The 11,856-nt window shown below is 40.0% G+C and overlaps 1 protein-coding gene across 3 annotated transcripts; it reads left to right on the top strand.

Moving 5' to 3' along the window:
- The first annotated feature begins 2,805 nt into the window (after window positions 1–2,805).
- LOC119027720 lies at window positions 2,806–11,741 on the top strand. Of its 3 annotated transcripts, none has more exons than XM_037113158.1 (4): window positions 2,806–3,384; window positions 10,419–10,467; window positions 10,700–10,784; window positions 10,982–11,741. In XM_037113158.1, the coding sequence occupies exons 1-4, from the start codon at window positions 3,067–3,069 to the stop codon at window positions 11,277–11,279; spliced, it is 750 nt and encodes a 249-aa protein (XP_036969053.1). In that variant the 5' UTR covers window positions 2,806–3,066; the 3' UTR covers window positions 11,280–11,741. The 3 variants fall into 3 exon arrangements, with proteins under 3 accessions (XP_036969053.1, XP_036969060.1, XP_036969046.1); XM_037113165.1 differs by lacking the exon at window positions 2,806–3,384 and adding an exon at window positions 7,089–7,452; XM_037113151.1 differs by lacking the exon at window positions 2,806–3,384 and adding an exon at window positions 8,197–8,867.
- Window positions 11,742–11,856: the final 115 nt, after the last annotated feature.

Raw genomic sequence — 11,856 nt, 5'->3', positions numbered from 1 at the left:
CAGCATTATGTTTTATAGAAATGTCTGCATTACTGTCTTTTTTCCAGATAAGAAAAAAAGGGGAAAATGTTTGAAAGTTTACCATTTTTATTTGGTAAACTTCATATTCCTTAGTTCAAGCTTTCCAAATTATTCATTCTTTGAAACTGGAAATGACATTGAGTCTACCAAGCTTATCACTGATACGAAACTGCCTCGGGAAAAAGAATTTGAACAATTTTTTCTGATGCATGACATAGTGGCACATGTCTGTTTTTATTAGATATTCTGACTTTGTTCAAAGAGTGTTGCAGTGTAAATAAGTTCTACTTGACTGATGGATTCTAGAGAAGAAACATATAAGCATAGGGACATTTAAAAAGTAGAAAATAGGAAAAATATGAAGTCCATACAAATATGTCATTTTACATGACTGTCTTCTTCTACTCCACTACAGTTAAGAGAGAAATATTATACTTTCCCCCATTTATACCCAATCAACTAATCAATTAAATGACTCGTACATTAATAGTAAATTAGGAATAGTATATCATATACCGGTAATTATTATAGTGCGGTGTCTTTAAGTCTTTAAAGTCTTAAAAAGTATTATATTTATAAATATTAGGCTATAAAAGTCATTAAAATATCTTAAAATTGAATTTATGTGGCCTGATTCCATATTGAAATTGATATTCACCTATTTCTTTTCTTTTTCTTTCTTTTTTTTTGCCAAAATAAGTCAGGTTCTTCTGTGGGAAAGTCCACATTTTTATGTTATAAAATTTTAAACCACTGATATTCTGTTGTCCACAAACTGTGCTCCATCAGCCAGCTTCATCACATCATGTTTGGGTTTATATATTCAACTTGAGTCTGTGTTTTGGGAGTGCTAAACATCTAAAGAAACCCATGAAGAAGTGTTTATTTAAGGGGCTCAATGTAACAATTCGTAGCGATTGACATTAGTTAGTAACTACTTCATATGTGAGCGGACTGTAACGTGATGTAAAAAATGAGACCTTCTCCTCCTCTCTCAGTTGTCTGTACGAGCCTGTGGACTATTTGTTTAGTACAATTAATGCTGCTGGACTGTTTGGTTTATTTGCGAAGGACTCAGATTTTCCGAGACAGTCCAAAGGACTCGACTTCACCCGTGTTCTGGAGTGAATCATCTCAGTGCCTCTCTCTGCTCCGCTAACAGAGAGCAATGGTTTATAAATGGTGACCGATAACATAAACGACCGTCTTCCTGCAAAACACAGAAGGTCTGCAGAGCTCTTTTAAAAGGAAACTCCTCTCATATGATATTTCCCTTTGAAAAGGTTTGGGGACTCAGAACAAGCAGATTCTAAAAGTTTGATTCGCTGACATCCTGTCTTTCCTTTTTCCATTTCTTTCTTTTTATTATTATTATTATTATTATTTTAAGTATTATTTCATTTAATCTATGTATTATTAAATAAATAAAAGCTAAATAGACTGCCTCAACAATGTCACCAGGGAGCAACACAAGTTGAGATAGAGTCATGTCTGAAATGATGCTCCAACAGACAGTGGTTGTAATAAATGGATAACTGTTTGTTGAGTCTACCTGCTACATCAGAACCAGCACGTGGGGTGGGATTTGAAGGTGGGCAGCTCCTCCAGGAGCACATGGAGGAGCTCATTCTGAGAGGGGATACAAACCAGAACATTATTACATAACAAGACTATATCCACATAGTATTATTTCTTTGGCTAGCGATAATAGATAATATTGTGTGTGACACAAACAGGATTTTCCCAATATCTGAACTGTCATGTGCCTCCTCAGGAAAAGTTCAAGTGATCTGAAGGCACCTTGGTTTCGGTTGCAGCTTAATACACTGGAGACTACAGTTAGGGTTAGGGTTAGGGTAAGTAACAATGGTAAGTTACAGTGAAATTAATATGTAAAAAGTTGCTGTAAAAAATTAAAGCTTCTACGTGCTCTCCGCCTGCTGCTTAATACTGATGTTGCACTCAACACAAATACCTTGACAAAACATTGATCACTCAGTGGCAAAGCATCAGAGAGCGATGTACTGAAGTTTATTTGATTGGAGGAAAATGTATATAAATGTGTGATTATGCTGTTTGACATGTCTTTATCAATTCAAAATTTACTACAAATGTAAGTGTCCGGCTGGCTTCGACATACATGGTTCTATGGTGGGTGCCTACGGCAGAGTGGTGGGAGCTGGGTGGAAGATGGAGGTAGGTGAGTTTGAAAGAAGCAGCTGTTACCAAGTGTCATATTTCTCACTTAAGGTCACAATCTGTAGAGTTTAGGAGGATTAGGAAGGAAAGATGATGAATATTTTTGCAAGGACATGACTGAAGGAACAGTTTCCCAAGATCCATACAACTCATCAGTTATAATCCAAGTCTCCAGAAGCCTGGAGTCCCCAAATTGATTTGAAAATATGCTATTTACTCCCTTTTGTCTGTGGTTGCACAGACTCGGGAGGACATGCGAATCAAGTCATTTCACCCGACACATGCAAGTCCTTTTGTCTCTAGTGTAAATCAAGTTATTAGGCAAGTCTTACGTACAGTATTCAGTCTTTATGAAGAGAAAAGACAAGGTATTAGTACCTAAGTAAAGATGTAATTGGCCACGTTACATTTTCAAAAGTATGACAGTGGATTGAATTTATATCAGATTTACCGTTGTGCAGTTGAAAAAATACAATAAAATCAAAATAAATCATTTAAAAGACTATGTCTGAATGTCTTCCCTCAGCATCACTTTTTAAACAGTGAAATACTGACAGACAAAAAAAAAAAAAACCTCAACAAAGTAAAATGGGCACAGACACGTCATGTCTCACAGCCAGGGGACGGGTCTTGAACTTTTTTATTTTCTGGAGTTCTGCTGACTCGACTCGAGTCCAATCACAGTGACTTGAGTCCACAGATTTTGGGGGAGAGTCGACCACGCCCACTCAGGAGACAGAACTGTACAGGGAGGCTTCGCGTTACATTTTTAGACAGACCAAAGAGTCGAGGCCCATTCCTGTAGCGCAGACACACACATACAAATAAACACACACACACGCCATCATGGTCCGAGTGTGCTCTTTCCCTGGATGCTTCAACAGAGAGAAGCGTGTGAGATGTCGCGTGCGCTCTTCGTCGCAGGACGTCGGCCTCCCGGTGACTTTCCACAGACTCCCGCTACACGACCCAGAGAGGCTGTGGCTGTGGCTCATCGCTCTCCGCCTGGACCTCAACCCCTTCCTCAAATCCCTCCGTGCGGTGCGGGTGTGCAGCGAGCACTTCTCACCGGAGGACTACCGTCCAAAAATGCACGGGAGGAAAACAGAGCTACTTCTGCTGAAGCCGACAGCTGTGCCGACCGCATCACTACAGCGGGCTGAGGTGAGTGCTCGCGAGTTCCAGCTCGTGCACCCACTCGCGCGCTGTCGCTTGAATCCTCGTGGGTACAGTGAAGCTTTCGTCTGAACAAACTGTAAATCATGTCTTTACAAACCCGGGAGAGATCTCAGGGCCTGTGCAGTCGGCGGACTAGCTGAGTGGAGCCATTTTGTTTTTTTTTCTTTGGCTGTTTACGTTTTAGGGGCAGACACTACAGGTGCACTGGATAACATTTTAAACTATATCACCTGGATTACTTACAATACGCTATTGTTTTATGACAAGTATACAATGTGAAATGTAAATAATTTTAAAAATACCAGTGTTGTATTACCTAATGTAAAATGCACTAACTTGTATAGAACACAGGATAAAGGCACATTTACAGTTCGTTGACATATTACTCAAATGTCAGCATCCATCATAACCCAAGTCTTAAGGAATAAAAGGTTATTTAACCCCAAATCTCCCTTCACAGTATAGATAGGAATAAAACTGGAACATTTTGTGTACAGAATGCCACAGAAGTGGAAATATTTGGCTCATGGTAAAAGGGGCTTTTATAGGTGCAATGTCTAAGAAGTGGCCACTTTTCAAATTCATACTTCTAACAAGTAGGGGGCAGCACATCACCAGAGGAGCTGCTAACTGTAGCTGTGTTAACTCAGTTAGCCATGCAGCTAGCTGAATGAACTGGGAGCTCAGAGTGGTATTCTGAAATAGAACGGGCCAGGCTTTGGCTGGTTAGCGGCTAATTTCAGTAGATATCAGCAACACAACATACAGATGTATTGAAAGTGAATAGGGTAAACATTTAGATAGATATCACCATTAAGCCTCCACTATGCTGAAGATCAGCGTAAGTTTATACCTGGGAAGTCTAGCTTTATCTACCTTTACCTGCATCGTTCCCAATTGCAAGGCAGTGAAGTGGAAACTACTGGAGTGCTGGAGTGACTTATTATCGACTGCCATTAAAGGACCCGAAACGTTGCAGGAAGTGGCTGAGGGCAGTGAAAGCAAAACTGTGCCACTTTTAAGATTGACCTTATTTTTGTTTTCATTGCATGGTAACTTAGCCTTTCATGGCAATTCCTAAAAACAGTGGGTTTCATTCAATTTCAGTCTAAATAATCTAATCTTAGCCGTTTCTCAATTAAATATATGACGTAAACTCTTGCATGAAACGTTTCTTGAGGAATTTGGGAAACCAGGGGTTCATGGGGACAAGACTGAATGATTAATCTTCAGTGGAAGGAGTTTAATAGCAAATCAGGAATTTAAAGGACTTATTAAAGGTCTCAGAAATAAACCAGAAATTAAATGCATTCAAGAAACTTGGCTAGAAACAATATTAGATTTTCTAATTAAAGGCCACGATGGTATACGCAGAGATAGGGTGGAGGGAAGTGGAGGAGGCTGTATAATATTTGTGAAACAGGAAATGCAATATAGAGTATTAGAGAAAGGCAAAGAGTGGGAAATGATAGTGACTGAAGTTTGGACAAAATGGTTTTATCAAAATAGTCAACTTTTACAATCCTTGCAAGAAGTTCATTGAAATTACTGAAGGAACTAGCTGTAAATTTAGATGGGAAAATGATTTGTTGTGGATATTTTAATGCTCATAGTACATTATGGGATAACTATAATGATGGGAATGGAGAGGTGATTGAAATAAAATTGTTGGAGGAAATTGTTTAATTCAATGGGAAGAGAAACAGAAATAGGTAAAATATGGGGAATGATTAAAAGAATGAATGGAATTAAAAGAGAATATGGGGATCCAGTCTTAATTAAAAATGAAAATGCTGCAGTGACAGATGAGGAAAAAGCAGACATGTTGGCACAGAATTTTGTCCATGTTCATAGCTCTAGTAATATTAGTGACGAGGGGTGAGGAGGAAGGGAAGCTACAATAGATGAGAATGAGGAACTATTACTACAAGAAGAACATGCCCATGATTTAATAAATGTATCATTCACAAAGGCAGAACTGAATGGTGCTCTTAAGAAAACCATGATATCATCATCTAAAGACATCTTACTGGAACTATATAATACAGTTTGGGGGGGAAGGGAAAATTACCACAAATTTGGAAAGAAGCTGTTGTAGTTTCGATACATAAGCCAGGAAAAGATTGTAAAAACCTTGGGAGTTATAGGCCTATTGCTTTAACATCTAATGTATGCAAAATAATGGAAATAATGATAAATGAAAGATTAACATGTTATATTACTTAGATATCAAAGGTTATATATCAAATATCAGAGTGGATTCAGAAGAGGTACCATGGACCCTGCTCTATGTTTAGAACAGGACAACCCGCTCCTGCAGTTGCCGCTTCAGTAACGTTAGGCGAACGATCGGACATGCCACTGGTCACAGAGGAAGCTGATACTTCACCTCTTCAGTCAGTTAAGCAATCAGTAAGTGTAACATTACAGTGTTCTCCAAATATGACCGATGCTGCCACTCAGACAGATTCAGACGCATCAGATGCAGCGGTACAGTGGCCAGCTGATGTGTACCAAGTTGTTACCACGGACCACGCTTACACAGATAAACATGAGTTGGATAAACAAGAAGAGGAGGACACTTGGATCTGGATCTGGATCTGTTCCCTTCAGGTGAAAAATCCTGATCCTGAATACAATGTTCATCTGAGCCCTCTCAAAACACCCAGGGATCACATGCTTCAACTGCCACTTATAAAGAAGACAGAGTTTTTCTAGTTTTTGAGGAACAGTTAAAATTGTTACTATTGATATAGAAAAATAACATGGTCCTCCTATAGATATGTCAATCAAATGTATGTGCAAAAATAAGGGCGTTATTTGGTCTAATTTCATACATTATAATTTGTTGGACAGAAAAGGATACAAATAGCCAGCAATCAAACTCAGTTTAATACATGATACTCTTTATTCAACACATCTTTAATATAAGGCGGGACAACTAAGCACTCTGGACAGCTCTATAGCTGCTCCTAGCTGACCGGCAGGAGGATCATCAACCTGGACAGCGCAGCGGCAGAGTCCCGACAGTTTTACATTACAGTGATGTTTAGAGGCTACCTATTGGTGACCCGGTTCCGATTGGGTAGGGCAGCACTCTCCTGGTCATGGAGGCTGACGAGGGCAGCCCATAAGACGTCTCGGTTGAGGCAAACTGCATCAAAGTTTTCGTGTGCTGTGATGCACAGGATATCTGAAATAAATAATCTATAAAATATCAAAGTCGTGCATTTCACTGTATATCCTAATTATCTATAAGGCACACGACAGCACTGGATGCTAATAATCTCCAAAATTATTTATATTGGAATAAGTTTAATCACACAATAGCTTACTGTGAACATCTGCAGACAAAAATTGGAGCTCTTGACAACAAACACTATCCCTCTCGGTTACCATGGAGATGCAGTTGCTGCACATACATCACCGGTTTTGTCCCACTCTCGCCTCATCCCGTCTTTCTTGCTCTTCATTTTGATGCTCGTTTTGAGAGAGAATATAATTAGTTTATTATTATTTATTTTCTTTCTTTCTTTTTAAAAATGTATTCATAAAATTCATGAATGTATAAAGTCCCGATCCACACTCCATACCAGTAGGTGGCGGTAATCGACCAAACCGTTGTTTGTCAACCGCCATAAAACATCAGGAGAGAGGAAACATTGTTGCTGCAAAACCACCACGTGAGTTAGATTTGAATGCAAGAGACCTGCAAGAGACAGGCGTTCATCACTGGATGTATATTAAAGACTGTCACACCGTAAAATCAAGATGGTTCGTTTTTGTGCTTTTCCCGGATGCGAGAAGAAGATGAAAAATAACATTCCAGAAACTTTTCACAGACTGCCATTCCGGTGCGGTAGAGATATCCTGAATCAGTGGCTACTTGTTTTACAAGTTGACATCAACACGCCGACCGAGACTCTCAGAAAGAAGGACTACCGAGTTTGTAGTGACCACTTTGACGATGGCGACTTCAGTGTGTCTACAAGACACGAAAGACCAAAAAAAGTGTTTTTGAGGAAAAATGCTATTCCAAGAGAAAGAGTGGAGGTAGTGCACCTTTGGTTATATTCTACTGAAATGTTTGTGACTACCGCTTATAGAAATTATGATTTTGGTATAAACGACACTTAAACGACAAAACAACGAATTATCCGTGCATTTATATGGAACTAGGCTTCAGGAGCTTTCCACCTTAACTCTCCTCCATGTTACGTCGCATTCGGAGATCGATACTTCTCGACTGGCAAAGACGGCGGCCATAGGAAAGAAACTAGTAGAGTCGTTCAAAAACTCTCTTTTTTTAGTAAACTCTGTGTACACAAACAATGCGCTCAATGCTCGTGTTTATGTATAGAGACCCTGGTGATACCACGGGTAAACTGTCATGCTGTGTCGATCCTTCTTATGTTTTAAAAACAGCGATTTTGATGCTATCACACAAGTGCCGTAGCACTCCCAATGAAAATGAGTTTGACCCGAAAACGAAAATACGGTCTATCTTAAAATTGGCGCCTTCGTCGTTATTGTGCTCTTAAACGAAAGCTTGACATGGGTACATTTAAAGGATAATTTCGGTCGATTTCAACATGCAGCTTTATTGCTCAAGCTACTCTTGACTTGCCAGTAACGAAGACGTGAGCATATTTGGTCCAACCATTACAGGGCTCCGTGAACAGGAGAGTTAGCGCTGACAGCTAACAGCATGAGGGCAGAACTTTCCACTGTGTTTTAAGCGTCTTAACATGCTCCAAATCTCACCCCGAAAGTTATGCAACATCAGCAGACACCTTGCAACACAGCACTGTAGCGTGTATGACTCAAAATGAATAAAAAAAGTAGTTAAAACAGTGTGTTTGTGCAAGTAGCTACACACTGGTTTGTTTACAGCCCTGTCTTCCGGTAGTCCAAACAAGTCGATCCGTCGAGCTTGCGCTTACTCCCTCACTGACAGAGACGAAAACTTGAATTTTTGCATAAAGAAACGTATTCCAGCATTTTTGTTTTTCTGTTCATACATTACTGACCCTGTAAGAACATTGGTATGTTTGGTCATGAACCTATTCACTCTGCACTGAAAGCTCGCTTGTCTACGCATGCTCATGGTTCTTGCAGAGAGGAGAACCTCGTTTGTCAGTGAAGATCGACGCAGAGCTTTGATGGGATTGCAGCAGGTCTATTTCGTGAAAATGGTTCGAGTCTGTGCAGTGCCCAATTGCGACAATAAAATGAAGAAGTATAATCGTCTAAGCTTTCATCGTTTGCCTCTCTATGACCCCGAAACATTGCCTTTGTGGCTGGTCGTTCTTCAAATTGACGTGCAAACTCCGTTTCAAGTTCTCAGAAAAAGGGACTACAGAGTGTGCAGCGAACACTTTGATGAAGATGACTTCAGTCCGACCAGTGAAAAATGTCGACATTTGAAGAAAAATGCGGTTCCAAGACCTGTAGCAATTACAACTGAGGTAATGTCATCTTCTACTTTTTTGTTGTTGTTTTTTTTTTAATCCGTCTTGGACGGAACTTGGAAGGCTTGGCTTTTACAGATGTCATGCCTGGTCTGGATAGGACAGCTTGTTGTGGCAGTTTTTCCTCTTTCTTTCTGTCTTCGTCTTTCCATTATTATTATCGGTCCATATTTTGATTATCTGATCTGCTTTTACATCAGCATTTGTCTTTTTGATAGTGTGCTAACGTTATATGTTATGAGAATAGCAAGTGGAAACGTCCGAGCAAGCTTTGAATATTAGCTCTAGCCCTCTACATGCTAGGCAACTTGTTAGCCTCCCCAGAGGAGACTGTTGTTTGTTGACCCCTCGCCCCAACCACACAGAAGTGAGTCTATGTGTTTTATGTCTGTAGATCATGGTGTGTGCCAGTTCCTTGCAACAGCAGATTTAGTTTTTATCATCTGAGGGAGGGAGTAAGCGTAAGCTCGATGGATTTTACTTTTATTTACACACTGTTTTAACTACTTTCTTATTCATTTTGAGTCATACACGCTACAGTGCTGTGTTGCAAGGTGTCTGCTGATGTTGCATTACTTTTGGGGTGAGATTTGGAGCATGTTAAGATGCTTAAAACACAGTGTAAAGTTCTGCCCCCATGGGTTAGCTGTCAATGTAAACTCTCCGTTCAAGGAGCCCTGTAAGGGTTGGACAAAAATTTTTCGTGTCTTTGGTACTGGCAAGTCAAGGGTAGGTTGAGCAATAAAGCTGCATGTTGAAATCGACCAAAATTATCCTTTAACTCAGACGGAGAGAAACAGGCTTCTGCTCTCCCCACTGGAGTAAAGTGGACACACATGGGATTGAAGGTTCAGAGGTCCCCTGTCATGTGGTGTTGTACTACTAATACTATTTTTCAGTATTAAAACTCCTTATGTGTGTGAGTTTTAATGTTGCCTTCGTGAGCTTTGGGACTTTTTGCTCATGTGGTTTAGAGATTGTGGTTTGATAGTTACTGTTTGTTTATTTCTTTATTGTTTTCAATGTATGCAACCTTCTTTACCATGACACATTCTCGTTGGTGTAAAATCTGTCTTGGCAACAGATCTGTTTCTGATCCTGCGTCTGATTTTTTTAAAGTTACTTAGGATAAACAAACAGGGTGTCAGCAAGTAATATGAAATACAAATTAGACATATTTGTCATAGGACATGGAAATTCTGATATTAAGTATGTGACCGTGGATGCATCATGCAGTCGGACTGATGAGGCTATGATTTGTTGCCACTAATATGAGTTCATAACACACAACACCGAGCAGCAGTTGCCTTTGCTGTGGCAGTGCTGGCTAGCTAATGTTAGATGCTAGCTTAGCTGGCACACAGTGTTACAACTGTGTGTAGGCAGATGATGACACAGGATTACACTCTGGGTGTGTAATGGCTGTCTTGAGGAACATGGAGTAAATAGATTGTTTGGATAGTTTATTTCAGTCGCACTAAACACTTAAACTCATGCCTGTCATCAGCTGTTAAGTATGTGTCTATGTTGTGTGTTATTATACTGCAGCAGGACAACTTGGAAAGGGACAGACCACCACACCAGATCGGAGACACGGGTAAGTCAGTGAATGAGGATGATGATGATGATGATGGTGGTTATATTTGTAGAAAAAAGGAAAAAGAAATAGTACCTAAAAACATATTTGCCAAGTGAAACAAATCTGCCACAGTTTTTACTATGTGTCTTGAACTTTTAACTGGCAGTGTCAGGATTGCTCAGTCTTCATCTTTGCTATTTTACTGTGATACAAACAATGCAGTTCATGAATCCTAATTTCTTCCCCTAAGTTTCTGATGTTGTCCAGCCTGGTGAAGACAGCTTGTCCGAGACCACCTATAATACACCTGAGACGTCCACTGCAACAATGGAGAAGTAAGTCTGTAAATAAAATTTGTCATATACTTTCCAATGCACCAAATAAATGACGTAGCTTAAAGTGAAAACTCTGTGATCCAGCGTATTGTTTACCTCCGTTGCTCCTGCAAAAATGTATCCTTGGTGAGATTTGAGTATCCACCTCTAGCCAGCTGCACTACAACCTGTGTCATATCTCTTCTGTCCTGTAACAGAGCACCTCTGCAGCACATTGTTGACAAAGAGGCCATCCTGCAGCTGATGAAGAATTGCCCGATGTGCGACAGAAAGTGCCGCTGTACCAAACACAGTCGAGGTCCTTACTTCATAGTTTACCAGAGCTGTTACTTCTGCCATTATCAACGCAAGTGGGCCAGCCAGCCTGAAGCTCTAAACATGAACATTAATAAAGCACACACAGGGCCCAAGGGGAAAAATCAGCCAAAAGAGAAGGTGTGTGTAAATGCCAAAGCTAAGTCATCACAGCTCAAAAAGCTGAAAAAGCTTACATGACCCATTAAGGACTTGAGGAGCCCAGTGTTAACTGTGGCTTACATGAATCTTGGGCGCAGAACTAGTGTCAGATGTGCCTTAAAGTGGAGCATTATAAGGCAGCTGGATTTGCTTAATGATGACAAACAAAACTATAAAGAAGAATTGCCCCTGAGTTTACTTATTGAGTTGGAAAGAAGTGCCAGCTGGTGCCAGCAGTGCAGAACACACAGCAAAAAGAGCGCTGACAGACAGCCATGATGTTGACTGACAGCCAACTGTTGTCCTGGTGTATCAGGACGTTCGGTAAACTGAGAGGAATTGCTCAGCAGTCACAATCACTTACTATTTCACTTTGGTATGTTTAGGCTTACTTTCATCGAAGCTGGAAGCATTTTTGTTTAATGCCCTTATATATTGTTCCTTGTTAAAGTGACAATCTCTGTATATTTTTATTTCAATAAAAGCTGCAGTCTGTAACTATTTTTTGTTATATTCGCTAAAATTGTCATTATGATCTGACAGTGGAATAAGATTCAGAGCAACTGTGAAATAATCCACTGTCTGTGGGTCCACCTAGTGGCCATAATGTGGTTTG

Source organism: Acanthopagrus latus, chromosome 1, assembly GCF_904848185.1.
Source record: "Acanthopagrus latus isolate v.2019 chromosome 1, fAcaLat1.1, whole genome shotgun sequence".
Lineage (NCBI taxonomy): Eukaryota > Metazoa > Chordata > Actinopteri > Spariformes > Sparidae > Acanthopagrus > Acanthopagrus latus.
This window is presented reverse-complemented; position numbering and strand designations above follow the sequence as displayed.

Excerpts from the sequence above, each read along its gene's own strand:
- LOC119027720 (XM_037113151.1), top strand. The coding sequence starts at position 8,499 with ATGCTCATGGTTCTTGCAGAGAGGAGAACCTCGTTTGTCAGTGAAGAT. Across the intron at positions 8,868-10,418 it reads CTGTAGCAATTACAACTGAG|CAGGACAACTTGGAAAGGGA; the intron begins GTAATGTCATCT and ends ATTATACTGCAG. Across the intron at positions 10,468-10,699 it reads ACACCAGATCGGAGACACGG|TTTCTGATGTTGTCCAGCCT; the intron begins GTAAGTCAGTGA and ends TCTTCCCCTAAG.